This window comes from Rhinopithecus bieti, unplaced genomic scaffold, assembly GCF_001698545.2.
Source record: "Rhinopithecus bieti isolate Rb0 unplaced genomic scaffold, ASM169854v2 scaffold_26603, whole genome shotgun sequence".
NCBI lineage: Eukaryota > Metazoa > Chordata > Mammalia > Primates > Cercopithecidae > Rhinopithecus > Rhinopithecus bieti.
Genome location: NW_016812252.1, coordinates 626428 through 643563, shown reverse-complemented (window position 1 = coordinate 643563; position 17136 = coordinate 626428). Strand labels below are relative to the sequence as shown.

Here is a 17136-nt window from a genome sequence, read left to right as displayed (position 1 = left end):
AAACAACCCCATCAAAAAGTGGGCAAAGGATATGAACAGACACTTCTCAAAAGAAGACATTCATACAGCCAACAGACACATGAAAAAATGCTCATCATCACTCGCCATCAGAGAAATGCAAATCAAAACCACAATGAGATACCATCTCACACCAGTTAGATTGGCAATCATTAAAAAATCAGGAAACAACAGGTGCTGGAGAGGATGTGGAGAAATAGGAACACTTTTACACTGTTGGTAGGACTGTAAACTAGTTCAACCATTGTGGAAAACAGTGTGGCGATTCCTCAAGGATCTAGAACTAGAAATACCATTTGACCCAGCCATCCCATTACTAGGGATATACTCAAAGGATTAGAAGTCATGCTGCTATAAAGACACATGCACACGTATGTTTACTGCGGCACTATTCACAACAGCAAAGACTTGGAATCAACCCAAACGTCCATCAGCGACAGACTGGATTAAGACAATGTGGCACATATACACCATGGAATACTATGCAGCCATAAAAAATGATGAGTTCGTGTCCTTTGTAGGGACATGGATGCAGCTGGAAACCATCATTCTCAGTAAACTATCACAAGAACAGAAAACCAAATACTGCATGTTCTCACTCATAGGTGGGAATTGAACAATGAGATCACTTGGACACAGGAAGGGGAACATCACACACCAGGTCCTATTGTTGAGGGGGGGCGGATAGTATTAGGAGATATACCTAATGTAAATGACGAGTTAATGGGTGCAGCACACCAACATGGCACATGCATACATATGTAACAAACCTGCACATTGTGCACACGTACCCTAGAACTTAAAGTATAAAAAAAAAAAATGCTGGAAAGTTTCACTCCAAAATGAGCTTTGAGTAACAAAAATACAAAAAAGAATAAACATGAAAGACATAGGGTAGTCAATGATAAATACTAATGGAATTGGACTCCTGGGGAAATTGAAAAGAGAAAATGGGGCAGAAACAATATTTGAAGACATAATAGCTAAGAATGTACCCAAACTGATAAAAGCCATCAAGCCACACATTCAAGAAATGCTGCAAAATCAAAGGAAGATAAATCAAAAGAAAACTTGCCTAGGCACAAAGTAAAAATGCTTTAAAATAAAAACAAGCCGTGTATGGTGGCTCATGCCTGTAATCCTTGCACTCTGGGTGGCCAGGGCAGGCAGATCACTTGAGTCCAGGAGTTCAAGACCAGCCAGGCCAACATGGTGAAACCCTATCTCTACCTAAACATACAAAAATTAGCTGGGCACACACCTGTATTCCCAGCTACTCAGGTGACTGAGGTGAGAGGATCACTTGATCCCAGGAGGCAGAGGGTGCAGTGAGTCAAGATTGCACCATTGCACTCTAGCCTGGACAACAGAGCAAGACTCTGTACCAAAAACAAAAAACAAACAATCAACCAAAACAAGGATAAAATAGTAAAGGTAGTCAGAGATATTATAAATTGCCTTCAAAGGAGCAGCAAATAGACTGACAATTCAATTCTCAGCAGAAACAATGGAATCTAAGAGACAATGGAATATTTCAAATGCTGAAAGAAAGTAACTACCAACTTATAATTCTATACCCAGTGAAAATATTCATCAAAATTAAGGTGACAAATACCAAGGGTTGATGAGGACAAAAAGAAACTAGAAATCTCATACACTGGTCAGAATGTAAAATGATAGAGCTACTTTGAAAAAGTCTGACAGTTTCTTAAAAACTTAAATGTGAGGATTGCTGCCAAGATGGCTGAAAAGGAACAGCTCTGGTCTGCAGCTCCCAGTGAGATTGACACAGACGGCGGTTGATTTCTGTGTTTCCAAACTGAGGTACCAAGTTCATCTCATTGGGACTGGTTGGACAGTGGGTGCAGCCCACGGAGGGCGAACTGAAGCAGGGTGGGGTGTCGCCTCACCTGGGAAACACAAGGGGTCAGAGAACTTGCTCTACTAGCCAAGGGAAGTCAGGAGGGACTATGCAGTGAGGAACAGTGCACTCCAGCCCAGATACTGCGCTTTTCCCAGTCTTCACAACCCAAAGACCAGGAGATTCCCTCCAGTGCCTACACCACTAGGACCCTGGGTTTCAATCAAAACTGGATGGCCATTTGGACAGACACCGAGCTAGCTGCAGGAGTTTTTTTTTTTTTTTCATACCCCAGTGGCACCTGGAATTCCAGTGAGACAGAACCGTTCACTCCCCTGGAAAGGGGACTGAAGCCAGGGACCCAAGTGGTGTGGGTAGGCGGGTCCCATCCCCATGAAGCCCAGCAAGCTAAGATCTGCTGGCTTGAAATTCTCGCTGCCAGCACAGCAGTCTGAAGTAAACCTGGGATGCTTGAGCTTGGTGGGGTGAGGGGCATCTGCCATTGCTGAGGCTTGAGTAGGCAGTTTTACCCTCACAGAATAAACAAAGCCTCCTGGAAGTTCAAACTAGGCAGAGCCCACCACTGCTCAGCAAGGCCGCTGTGGCCAGACTGCCTCTCTAGAGTGCTCCTCTGTGGGCAGGGCATCTCTGAAAAAAAAGGCAGTAGCCCCAGTCAGCGGCTTATAGATAAAACCCCCATCTCCCTGGGACAGAGCACCTGGGGGAAGGGGCGGATGTGGGCACAGCTTCAGCAGACTTAAACGTCCCTGCCTGACGGCTCTGAAGAGAGTAGTAGATCTCCCAACACGGCATTCAAGCTCCTCTAAGGGTCAGACTACCTCCTCAAGCGGATCACTGAACCCTGGGTCTCCTGATTGGGAGACACCTCCCAGTAGGAGCTGACAGACACTTCATACAGGAGAGCTCCAGCTGGCATCTGGCAGGTGCCCCTCTGGAACAAAGCTTCCAGAGGAAGGAACAGACAGCAATCTTTGCTGTTCTGCAACCTCTGCTGGTGATACCCAGGCAAACAGGGTCTGGAGTGGGCCTCCAGCAAACTTCAGCAGACTTGAAGCAGAGGGGCCTGACTGTTAGAAGGCAAACTAACGAAGAGAAAGGAGTAGCATCAACATCAGCAAAAAAGATGTCCACTCAGAGACCCCCATCATAAGGTCATCAACATCAAAGACAAAAGGTAGATAAATCTACGAAGACTGGAAGAAACCAGCACAAAAAGGCTGAAAATTCCAAAAACCAGAACGCCTCTTCTCCGAAGGATCATAACTCCTCGCCACCGAGGAAACAAAACCAAATGGAGAATGAGTTTGACAAACTCACAGAAGTAGGCTTCAGAAGGTGGGTAATAACAAACTCCTCCAAGCTAAAGGAGCATGTTCTAACTCAATGCAAGGAAGCTAAGAACCTTGAAAAAAGGTTAGACGAATTGCTAACGAGAATAACCGGTTTAGAGAAGAACATAAATAACCTGATGGAGCTGAAAAACACAGCATAAGAACTTCGTGAAGCTGGTCAGGTGCGGTGGCTCACCCCTGTAATCCCAGCACTTTGGGAGGCCAAGGCAGGCAGATCATGAGGTCAGGAGATCAAGACCATCCTGGCTAACACAGTGAAACCCAGTCTCAACTAAAAATACAAAAGATTAGCCGGGCATGGTGGCAGGCACCTGTAGTCCCAGCTACTTGGGAGGCTGAGGCAGGAGAATGGCGTGAACCTGGGAGACGGAGCTTGCAGTGAGCCAAGATCGTACCACTGCACTCCAGCCCGGGCGACAGTGCGAGACACTGTCTCAAAAAAAAAAAAAAGAACTTCGTGAAGCATACACAAGTATCAACAGCCGAATTGATCAAGCAGAAGAAAGGATATCAGAGATTTGAAAATCAACTTAATGAAATAAAGCAGGAAGACAAGATAGAGAAAAAGGAATGAAAAGGAATGAACAAAGCCTCCAAGAAATATGCCACTATGTGAAAAGTCCAAATCTGCATTGGATTGGTGTCCCTGAAAGTGATGGGGAGAATGGAACCAAGTTGGAAAACACTCTTCATGATACTATACAGTAAAACTTCCCCCACCTAACAAGACAGGCCAACATTCACATTCAGGAAATACAGAGACCACCACAAAGATACTCCTCAAGAAGAGCAACCCTAAGACACATAATCGTCCAATTCACCAAGGCTGAAATGAAGGAAAAAATGTTAAGGGCAGCCAGGGAGAAAGGTCGGGGTTACCCACAAATGGAAGCCCATCAGACTAACACCAGATCTCCCTCCAGGAACCCTACGAGCCAGAGAAGGGGGGGGGGGCAATATTCAACATTCTTAAATAATTTTGAACCCAGAATTTCATATCTAGCCAAACTAAGCTTCATAAGTGAAGGAGAAATAATATCCTTTACAGACAAGCAAATGCTGAGAGATTTTGTCACCACCAGAACTGCCTTAAAGAGCTCCTGAAGGAAGCACTAAACATGGAAAGGAACGACCGGTACCAGTCACCACAAAATCATACCAAACTGTAAAGACCACAGTCCTGATGAAGAAACTGCATCAACTAACAGGCAAAATAACCAGCTACCATCTTAATGACATGATCAAATTCACACATAACAATATTAACCTTAAATGTAAACGGGCTAAATGCCCCATTTAAAAGACACAGACTGGCAAATTAGATAGTCAAGATCCACTGGTGTCCTATGTTCAAGAGACCCATCTCACTTGCAAAGACGCACATAGGCTCAAAATAAAGGGATGGAGGAATATTTGGAAAGAAAAAAAAAAAAAAAAAAGCAGGGGTTGCAATTACCTAGTCTCTGATAAAACAGACTTTAAACCAACAAAGATCAAAAGAGACAAAGAAGGGCATTGCCTAATGGTAAAGGGATCAGTGCAACAACAAGAGCTAACGATCCTAAATATATATGTACCCAATACAGGAGCACCCAGATTCATAAAGTTAAGTTCTTAGAGACCTACAAAGAGACTCAGGCTCCCACACAGTAATAGTGAGAGACTTTAACACCCCACTGTCAATATTAGACAGATCAATGAGAAAGAAAATTAACAAGGATATTTAGGACTTGAATTCAGCTCTGGACCATGCAGACCTCATAGACATCTACAGAACTCTCCACCCCAAATCAACAGAATATACGTTCTCAGCACCACATCACACTTATTCTAAAATTGACCACATAATTGGAAGTAAAACACTCCTCAGCAAATGCAAAAAAAACAGAAATCGTAACAGTCTCTCAGACCACAGTGCAATCAAATTAGAACTAAGGGTTAATAAACTCACTCAAAACCGCACAACTACATAGAAACTGAACAACCTGCTCCTGAATGACTACTGGGTAAATAACAAAATGAAGGTAGAAATAAAGATGTTCTTTGAAACCAATGAGAACAAAGACACAATGTACCAGAATCTCTGGGACACATTTAAAGCAGTGTGTACAGGGAAATTTATAACACTAAGTGCCCACAAGAGAAAGCAGGAAAGATCTAAAATAGACACCCTAACATCGCAATTAAAAGAACTGGAGAAGCAAGCACAGACAAACTCAAAAACTAGCAGAAGACAAGAAATAACTAAGATTACTGCAGAAATGATGGAGCTAGAGACATGAAAAACTCTTCGAAAAAAAATCAATGAATCCAGGAGCTGGATTTTTGAAAAGATCAACAAAATAGATAGATCGCTAGCCAGACTAATAAAGAAGAAAAGAGAGAAGAATCAAATACACACAATAAAAAATGATAAAGGGGTTATCCCCACTGATCCCACAGAACTACAAACTACCATCAGAGAATACTATAAACACCACTACACAAATAAACTAGAAAATCTAGAAGAAATGGATAAATTCCTGGACACATACAGCCTCCCAAGTCTAAACCACGAAGAAGTTGAATCCCTGAATAGACCAATAACAGGCTCAGTAATTAATAGCCTACCACCAAAAAAAGTCCAGGACCAGATGGATTCACAGCCGAATTCTACCAGAGGTACAAAGAGGAGCCGGTACCATTTCTTCTGAAACCATTTAAATCAACAGAAGAAGAGAGAATCCTCCCTAACTCATTTTATGAGGCCAGCATCATCCTGATACCAAAGGCTGGCAGAGATACAACAAAAAAAGAAAATTTCAGGCCAATATCCCTGATGAACATCGATGTGAAAATCCTAAATAAAATACTGGCAAACCAAAAAATAAAAAAAAATAAAAAATAAAATACTGGCAAACTGAATCCAGCAGCACATCAAAAAGCTTATCCACCAAGATCAAGTTGGCTTCATCCCTCGGATGCAAGGCTGGTTCAACACATGCAAATCAATAAACGTAATCCATCACATAAACAGAACCAAAGGCAAAAACCACATGATTATCTCAATAGATGCAGAAAAGGCCTTTGACAAAATTCAACTGCCCTTCATGCTAAAAACTCTCAATAAACTAGGTATCAGTGGAACATATCTCAAAATAATAAGAGCTATTTATGACAAACCCACAGCCAAATCATACTGAATGGGCAAAAACTGGAAGCACTTCCTTTGAAAATTGGCACAAGACAAGAATGCCCTTTGCACCACTCCTATTCAACATAGTATTGGAAGTTCTGGCCAGGGCAATCAGGCAAAAGAAAGAAATAAAGGGTATCACAAACAAGAAAAGAGGAAGTCAAATTGTCTCTGTTTGCAGATGACATAATTGTATATTTAGAAAAGCCCAAAATCTCCTTAAGCAGATAAGCAACTTCAGCAAAGTCTCAGGATACAAAATCAATGTGCAAAAATCACAGGCATTCCTATACCAATAAGAGATAAACAAGGCCAAATCATGAGTGAACTCCCACTCACAATTGCTACAAGGAGAATTAAATACCTAGGAATACAACTTACAAGAGATATGAAGGACCTCTTCAAGGAGAACTACAAACTACTGCTCAAGGAAATAAGAGAGGATACAAACAAATGGAAAAATATTCCATGCTCACGGATAGGAAAAATCAATATTGTGAAAATGGCCACACTGCCCAAAGTAATTTATAGATTCACTGCTATCCCATCAAGTTACCATTGACTTTCTTCACAGAATCAGAAAAAACTACTTTAAATTTCACATGGAACCAAAAAAGAGTCTGCATAGCCAAGACAACCCTAAGCAAAAGGCTGGAGGCAACACACTACCTGACTTCAAACTATAGTACAAGGCTACAGTAACCAAAATAGCATGGTAGTGGTACCAAAACAGATATATAGATCAATGGGACAGAACAGAGGCCATAGAAATACCACCACACATCTACAACCATCTGATCTTTGACAAACCTGACAAAAACAAGCAATGGGAACAGATTCCCTATTCAATAAATGGTGTTGGGAAAAATGGCTAGCCATATGCAGAAAACTGAAACTGGACCTCCTTTCTTATACCTTACACAAAAAATTAATTCAAGATGGAATAAACACTTAAACGTAAGACCTAAAACCATACAAACCCTAGAAGAAAACCTAGGCAATACTATTGAGGACATAGGCATAGACAAAGACTTCATGGCTAAAACACCAAAAGCAAAGGCAACAAAAGCCAAAATAGACCAGTGAGATCTAATTAAACTAAAGAGCTTCTGCACAGCAAAAGAAACCACCATCAGAGTGAACAGGCAACCTACAGAATGGGAGAAAATTTTTGCAATCTATCCACCTGACAACAACCCCCTCAAAAAGTGAGTGAAGGATATGAACAGACACTTCTCAAAAGAAGACATTTATGTGGCCAATAAACATATGAAAAAAAGCTCATCATCACTGGTCATTAGAGAAATGCAAATCAAAACCATGAGATACCATCTCACACCAGTTAGAATGGTGATCATTAAAAAGTCAGAAAACAACAGATGCTGGAGAGGATGTGGAGAAATAGGAACACTTTTACACTGTTGGTGGGGGTGTAAATTAGTTCAATCATTGTGGAAGACAGTGTGGCAATTCCTCAAGGATCTAGAACCAGAAGAAATACCATTTGACCCAGCAATCCCATTACTGAGTATATATCCAAAGTATTATAAATGATTCTACTATAAAGACACATGCACACATTTATTGCAGCACTATTTACGACAGCAAAGACTTGGAGCTAACTCAAATGCCCATCAGTGATAGACTGGATAAAGAAAATGTGGCACATATACATCATGAAATACTACGCAGCTGTGAAAAAGGATGAGTGCATGTCCTTTGAAGCTGGAAACCATCATTCTCAGCAAACTAACACAAGAATGGAAAACCAAACACCGCATGTTCNTTAAAGTATTAAAAAAAAAAAAAAAAAATTTAAATGTATACTTACCATATAACTCAGGAATTCCAATTCTAGGTATCTACCCAAGAAAACTGAAAGCATATGTCCACACAAATATTTGAACATACAGTTTACAAGAGCTTTCTTTGTAATAGCCAAAAACTAGAAACAACTAAAATGTCCATCAACAGAAGAATGGATAAACAAAGTGTGGTATATCCATACAATGGAGTACTTATCAGCAATAAAAAGGAATAAACTATGCGTATGTGCAACTACATGGGTGAATCTTTAAATAATTATGCTGAATGAAAAAAACTGAATACCAATTATATCAATAGCCCATGCCATCTGAATTGTCTTTTCCCAAAAGTCTTTCAATATACCTCAAACATTTGCAAACTTCCTTGACCTCTTTGCATATACATACAAAACCAATGTTTCCTTTCTCCCAACTACAAAACACGCAGCACTAAACCATTCTAAAATTGGAAGCAACTGTATACCAAAAATAGAAGAATGTGTCTTAAACTATGAAATAATTATTCTCCACAGGCACTTTCATCTTCTCAAGACAGCAAAGATTGATTAGCATGGTCAAGAATAGAAGTTGACACCTCAAAACACGCCACTTTGGTATAAGGATTATTCTGAGTTGAAGGCAACTAAGACGATAACACAAGAAAAGCTCTCTGCCCTTCCTTTATTAGCCTAAAGGAGTACATAAATTTGTACAGAAATTAATCCAGTGACAACCCTGGATCCTTATTAGCCCAGAGGTGGCACTAGAGGACTCAACATAACCAACTTTACTGACTAGCCCTTATCTTCCATTAGTCCCTGATATATTTACCTTCCCACAGTTTGCTTCCCTAGAGACTCAAAGTCTTTTTCCTCTGTCTTGCCACTTCTCTGAAAATTTACTGGTGGTGGTTGTTGTTAAGATGCTATAGAAGTCCAAGTTCTAGCAATCTCTTTGAGCCCAACATCCATGGGTTTCTCCCATGTATATACGATATATTCATAAACTTGTTTGTTTTTCACTTGTTAGTCTTTTGTTATAGAGCCCTGATTGAGAATCTGAAAGGATAGAAGTAAAAATATTTTTTCCTTCTCTATAATAGAATAAGATGTTTGACTAGTATGAAATGAGGCAACCTAGCAACATTCAGGGACAGCAATTCCTTGGGTTTGCTGATTTCTGTTGACACTCTATAAAGTACCCATCAGAGACTTAAAAAAACAAACAACTAATTTCAGTTGATCATATTAGGACAGATAGCCTTCCCCAACCCCAGGTACCCACTCCTCAATCTTATTTGCCTTTCCCCTTCTATGGATGACTGAAACATGAAACCTCCTCTGTACCAATTTATAAGCTACAGGACAAATCTTTGGGACCTGGAACAAAGAGCTAAAGGCATGATAAATCATTTATGATAGATGAAACCATTTGATAGAAAATACATGGCATTACATTCAAGTCACCCCTTACCAATGAACTCTCATGTATCTGTTCTTTGAAGTGCTTAAAACCCTGGTAAATGTGTAAGCCTTGTATTTCTAATAATTTAATTTTGTTATTAATTATATCTCAACCTCTCTGAAAGACAAATAGATATCTTCCCCAACAAAGACCACTGGTCTTCCCTGCTCTGAACTTGTTCACTCAGCCAAAGACCCAGCACAGCACATTTACAGCTTCTGATGGCTGCTTTTCACACCAATAAGTCAATGATTTAAAGAGTTTCAGATTTCCACTTGCCCTATAAGAGCAAGGTCAAAACCAATGCATACAGAAAATATTTCCAAAATACCCCTCCCTTTAGAGAGATGTTATAAATATACTATCGATGAGGAAAGCAACCTTGTTAACAAAGCCAACCTAGGCCGGGCACAGTGGCTCACGCCTATAATCTCAGCACTTTGGGAGGCTGAGGCAGGTGGATCATGAAGTCATGAGTTCGAGACTAGCCTGGCCAAGATAGTGAAACTCCATCTCTACTAAAATACAAAAAATTAGCCGGGCATGGTGGTGCATGCCTGTAGTCTCAGCTACTTGGGAGGCTGAGGCAGGAGAATTGCTTGAACCTGGGACGCGGAGGTTGCAGTGAGCCTAGATCATGCCACTGCACTCCAGCCTGGGCGACAGAGCTGAACTCTGTCTCAAAAAAAAAAAAAAAAAAAAAAAAAAAAAAAAAAAAAAAAAAAGCCAACCTAAAAATATAGCATTCTAATGGTAGAGGAGTTTGTCAAACAATGTCTTCTCTGAAACTATGATCAATATCAGCAGTTCTAGTACTGCCTGCCCCAAGCTGGCACATAAACAAGGTCAGAGCACCAACTGCCTCTATCCTCATACTAGAGCTCCCTAGTATCTCTGGTTAATTCTCTCGGACTCCATGGAATTTATACTAACTCATCTGATCCTTCCAATACTGCCAGCATACACTGAGGGGACTTCCAGACCCTGCCTGATGAATACTGCTCCCTTTTAGATAGCCTGAACTCACATATGCAAAGGTATATATACTGTTGTGTCAGCAAAACCACTAAAATAAGAACTTAATGTTTATAATGATATAATGTTGGTAAAGATCAGAAACATCTCACACAACTAAACATTAGTTACCAGCACAAGATTCATTTCCTTTAATCACAATAAACACTCACGTTTTAAGCTTTTAAAATTAGAAAGTTAATTATTTAATGTCATAAAATTTCTGTTTTAGACATAAAAAGTTGTAGATGCCAGCCAGGTGCAGTGCCCCACACCTGTAATCCCAGCACTTTGGGAGGCCGAGGCAGGCGCATCACTTGAGCTCAGGAGTTTGAGACCAGCCTAGGTAACATGGCAAAAGCCTGTCTCTATAAAAAATATAAAAATTAGCCAGGCATGGTGGCATGTGCCTGTAGTCCCAGCTACTCCAGAGGCTGGGGTGGAAGGATCACCTGAGCACAGGAGGCAGAGGTTGCACTGGGCCATGATTGCGCCACTGCACTCCACCCTGGGTGACAGAGCCAGACGCTGTCTCAAAAAAGTAAATAAATAAAGTTGTAGATGCCTATTAGATATCCAGTAGAGATATCAAGTAGGCAACTGGATATGAGTCTGGAATTTGGGGAGAGGATGGGGCTACAGATATAAATTTTGGATCCTATATTAGATTGAGATTACCAAGGGAATCAAAGTATATAGGAAAGAGAAAAGATCTAAAGACTGAGCACTGGGGAATTCCAATACTAAGAGCCTAGGGAGATGAGGGGAAAAAAACAGCAAAAGAAATTAGAGAATGATCAGTGAGGTCAGAGGGAAACAAAGAGGACATTCTGGAAATCAAGTGAAGAGAATTTCAAGGTAGCAGTGATAGGCCAAAAAAGGTAAAAAACACTGAATCAAACAACATGGAAGTCACCTGGGACCATAATGCGATGTTTTAGTACTAACTAACCATCATCTAGGAATTCATAAGTCAGTACCTGTAAAGTTTTCTGCTCCTTTTGAAGATCTTTTATTTTATTCTGTTGCTGGCAAGCCCTGTTTAGTGATTCATCCTCCAATTCACCAATTTTGGATTTCACACTCTCCATAATTTGTTCCAAGTCATTAGCTCGTTGTTCTTGATTGGTTGCTCGGCTGTGCTCTAGCTGAAGTTCATTTCTAAGTTAACAGACATACAATTTCTTCCCTTAGTATTAAAAAATAAATCAAATTACCAAACATATCCATATAACAACGTATTGACTTTCTAAAGTTTCTTTGCATTCTCTTTATCCAAAATGCTTGGAATCAGAAGTAATTCATATTTCAGATTTTTTCAGATTTTGGAATATTTGCATCGTACTTACTAGTTAAGCATCTCAAATCTGAAAATCCAAAATCCAAAATGCTCCAATAAGCATTTCCTTTAAGCATCATGTTGGTGCTCAAAAAGTTTCAAATTTTGGAGCCTTTCAAATTTTCAGATTTGAGATGCTCATCCTGCAACAGAAACTAATAGAAGAAATATAGGGTACATTAAACATATATGCTAAGTTATTACCAAAAGATTTACCTATTAAAATTTTACCTATAAAAATATTTTTTAATTTAATATTTAATCAAAATGGGAAATTAAATTTCAAGATTGTTTTCAATGCAGTTATTTTTAGAATGCATACAAACAATTCAAAAGAAATATTTTCCATTTTCTTACCTAAGCTGCTGATTAGTTTCTATAAGCTCCTGTATCATGTTCTGTTGACGTGATGTTTCTTCCACCAACAATTTCAAATTCTGTCTCATCCTTTGTGATGACTGTTTGTCAAAAATGATGAGATCTACATTTTTAAAAGTATATAATACAGATAGTAAAAATAAAAGGCAAAAGATTTAAGATAAAAAAATTTTAAGGAAAATACTTTTACCTTAATCAGCAAGAATAGGATCTAATTACCTTTGAGATCTGTTCTTCTGACTAGAGACAAAGGTTTTAAGCCATGCATCATCAATAGCACATTTATGCTTTCCCATTCTGCTTCTTCCTGCTACAATTACAAAGACAGGAAAAAGGGTCAACTTTAAGATATAAAGTGAAGAAATTCTCTCATATATAATTTCCTGCATTTTCAGAATAGAACTTTTTCTTCAAAAGTTTTAAGTATAAATGTTTATGCATATACAATATCCAAAAAACACATTTATTGTTTCCAGCAAAATTAGTAATAGATTAGAAGTATGTAAATAAGCACAAATTGTTGCATTATACAGAATACTCACATGTAGGCCTCAATGGACAAAACTAACAACAATAAAAACACCTTGTAATTTCAGTGAATCAAACAACTCTAAGGTTTCAGATTTAATAAGCCAAACCACACCTTGCTCAGAATAAACAGCTGCACACTAGGCTATAATAACTGAATAGTAAAGAAAAGGTGAGTCACTTCTAAGTATCACTTTCATAATGACTAGGGTCACAAAAAAATCAAAACATACCTGACTAGTTGGAGCCAATATTTCAGACAGCTCCTTGTCAAATGGACAAGGTCTAACTATAAAAAGAAGCCTGTCCATCTGGATAACTGACTCTAACAGAATCACACTGAAAGATGCTCTCAAAGTCAAACAAGTCTTTCTTTTTGACTGTTTACTTTTTCCTCCTTTTTTTTGACACCTCCTCCCACTCATAACTTTTCCCTCATTTATGCTTTAGTCTTTCTGATCACAGAGTTTAACTACGTGGTAAACACAACTAAAATTATCACTGATGTTTGTTTTAGGAGCCAAAAGCTCTGAGTTAGTGTCTCAGAACATCTACTGTAACTCATAAAAATAAAATGCTCTATACATAATAAAGTCACATATTTTGAATGATTAACTTATACATATTGTTCCCTGATACCTCTTACATTTTAAGGTAAAGTAATTGTAAATTCTGAAAATAGTTGGGAATGGCATTTTCCAAAGTACATGCTACAGAACACAAGTCTAATGAAAAGTTCATCAAACTAGTGTTAAGTAGGTATGAAATGTTGTATACTAAACCCTCCCTTTGGAGACTAATATTGTGAAGTCTTAGAGTAATTCAACCATTTCATAGTCTTTAACCCAGCATTTCCCAAAATTATGAGAAAAGAATCCTTTTAAAGTCAAATTTTCCTGTTTGCAGATGTAGCATTCTTTGGCACATATTTTGAGAAGTAATGTCTTAAAATATTTTAAGTTTACCTGTTTTTCAATCATAAGTCTGTCTGATGGTTGATTGGAATCCTGAGGTTTAGGGGCTACCGGAAACATCGTTTCTTTTGTAGAATCAAAAGAAACAGAAATTGGCAATTAAAAAATTTGAGTTGCCTAAATGAAAAAAGACAAAAAGTGCAATAGGAGTTAAAGAAAAGTATATTTAAAATAATCCACTTCTCTTGCAGGACAATTCAGGTCATTCCTGCGGCAAAACTTTATGACTTCTTAGATAGCAGATTGTAAGACTCATTTGAATAAACCCTATCTTATAATATTCTCCTCTGGAAATAAAGTATTCTGGGATTTTACACATATACCACACACACACATACTCTGTCCTGTCCCACCCCCCACCACAGAATGAAGGAAGTATCTAACTGTACAATGTGAAAAGCATGTGACATTAATAAACTGTTAACTTTTGGAAGATGCTTCTTTCAGTTCTTTATGCTGCATTCAGAAAAATACAGAGGACATACTCCTCCAAACAGAGGATACACTGATGAAGTATAATGCATAACTGGTACCCAAGAACAAAGGAAAGAATGGAGTAGAAGCAGCATTTGAAGAGCTAATGGCTAAGAAAAATTTGAGAATCAATGAAAGACACAAATCCACACATTCTAGAAACCCAACATACTGCAACTGGGATAAAGTAAAAAAGAAAAAAGAAAAAAAAAGTCAGCCATACCTAGACATATCTTCAATGTGCTGAAAGAAAATAATTGCTGATCTAAAATTCTAAAGCCAGTGAAAACATTCATTAATGAATAATAAAGGCAAAAGAAATATATTTTCAATTACATGACACAAAATAAATCTGAGAGGGTTCATCAAATCTGCCCTGTAAAAAAATTCTAAAGAAGATGCTTCATGCAGAAGACTCCCTGATAGAAAAGCAGAGATATAGAAAAAAAGAGCAAAAAAATGAGCGAGTCTAAACACAGACTACATAACGAGATCTTGTGAAGTTTAAAATATACAATTAAAGTGCACAATAACAGAAATATATTAGCTGAGAGTAGGGCAAATGGAGTAACAGTGTTCTAAGTTTGTTTACAATCCAGGTGGACACTGGTAAAGGTATCTGTTAACATTGGGCTTTTGTATAAGTTAAGGATGCTTGAGAATTTCTAGGACATCAACTGAAGAATTGAACAGAAGCATATAATTTTCTAACTAGTAAAGGGGAAAAACAAGACTATAATGATGGATTTTTAAAAATATACCCAAGTCCAAGATGGCCGAATATGAACGGCTCTAGTCTGCAGCTCCCAGTGTGATTGATGCAAAAGACAGGTGATTTCTGCATTTCCAACTGAGGTACCTGGTTCTTCTCATTGGGACTGGCTGGAAAGCAGGTGCAGCCCACAGAGGGCGAGCCGAAACAGGGCGGGGCATCACCTCACCCAGGAAACGCAAGGAGTCGGGGTATTTCACTTTCGTAGCCAAAGGAAGCCATGACAGACTGTACCAGGAAAATCGAGACACTGCTACCCAAATACTGCACTTTTCCAATGGTCTTAGCAAATTGCAAACCAGGAGATTATATCCCGTGCCTGGCTCAGCGGGTCCCATGCCCATGGAGCCTTGCTGACTGATTGAACTGCAAGGTGGCAGCCTGGTTGAGGGAGGGGCGTCCGCCATTGCTGAGGCTTGAGTAGGTTAACAAAGCAGCCAGGAAGCTCGAACTGGGTGGAGCCCACCACAGCTCAACGAGGTCTGCCTGCCTCTGTGGACTCCACCTCTGGGGGCAGGGCATACCTGAACAAAAGGCAGCAGAAACTTCTGCAGACTGAAACATCCCTGTCTGACAGCTCTAAAGACAGCAGTGGTTCTCCCAGCACGGTGTTTGAGCTCTGAGAACGGACAGACTGCCTCCTCAAGTGGGTCCCTGACCTCCATGTAGCCTAACTGGGAGACACCTCCCAGTAGAACCCAACTGACACCTCATACAGCCGGGTGCCCCTCTGAGACGAACCTTTCAGAGGAAGGATCAGGCAGCAATATTTGCTGTTCTGCAATATTTGCTGTTCTGCAGCCTCCGCTGGTGATACCAAGGCAAACAGGGTCTGGAGTGGACCCCCAGCAAACTCCCATAGACCTGCAGCTGAGGGACCTGTTAGAAAGAAAACTAACAAACAGAAAGGAATAGCATCAACATCAACAAAAAGGACATCCACACCAAAATCCCATCTGTAAGTCACCATCATCAAACACCAAAGGTAGATAAAACCACAAAGATGGGGAGAAACAACAGCAGAAAAGCTGAAAATTCTAAAAATCAGAGTGCCTCTTCTCCTCCAAAGGATCGCAGCTCCTCATCAGCAACGGAACAAGGCTGGATGGAGAATGACTTTGATGAGTCGACAGAAGTAGGCTTCAAAAGGTCGGTAATAACAAACTTCTCCAACCTAAGGAGGATGTTCAAACCCATCACAAGAAAGCTAAAAACCTTGAAAAAAGATTAGACAAATGGCTTACTAGAAAAAACTGTGTAGAGAAGACCTCAAATGACCTGATGGAGCTGAAAACCATGACATAAGAACTAGGTGACGCATGCACCACAAGCTTCAGTAGCCGATTTGATCAAGTAGTAGAAAAGATATCAGTGATTGATGATAAAATTAATGAAATGAAGTGAGAAAATAAGTTTAGAGAAAAAAGAGTAAAAAGGAACGAACAAAGCTTCCAAGAAATATGGGACTACGTGAAAAGACCAAATCTACGTTTGATTGGTGTACCCAAAAGTGACAGGGAGAATGGAACCAAGCTGGAAAACACTCCTCAGGATATTATCCAGGAGAACTACCCCAACCTAGCAAGACAGGCCAACATTCAAATTCAGGAAATTCTGAGAACACCACAAAGATACTCCTCGAGAAGAACAACCCCAAGACACATAATTGTCAGATTCACCAAGGTTGAAATGAAGTAAAAAATGTTAAGAGCAGCCAGAGAGAAAGGTCGGGTTAACCACAAAGGGAAGTCCATCAGACTAACAGCGGATCTCTCGGCAGAAACCCTACAAGCCAGAAGAGAGTGAGGGCCAATATTCAACATTCTTAAAGAAAAGAATTTAAAACCCAGAATTTCATATCCAGCCAAACTAAGTTTCATAAGTGAAGGAGAAATAAAATCCTTTACAGACAAGCAAATGCTTAGAGATTTTGTCACCACCAGGCCTGCCTTACAAGAGAT

At 39.5% G+C, this 17136-nt stretch overlaps 1 protein-coding gene across 1 annotated transcript in view; it reads right to left on the bottom strand.

Annotated features, from left to right (window-relative positions):
• The window catches only part of CEP70 (centrosomal protein 70), a 113574-nt gene that overhangs the window by 70497 nt on the left and 25941 nt on the right, over nucleotides 1-17136 (bottom strand). The window contains 4 exon segments of the mRNA XM_017895848.1: nucleotides 11691-11871; nucleotides 12407-12530; nucleotides 12647-12737; nucleotides 13921-13994. Of these exon segments, the coding sequence (XP_017751337.1) occupies nucleotides 11691-11871; nucleotides 12407-12530; nucleotides 12647-12737; nucleotides 13921-13989 (465 nt within the window). The 5' untranslated portion in view covers nucleotides 13990-13994.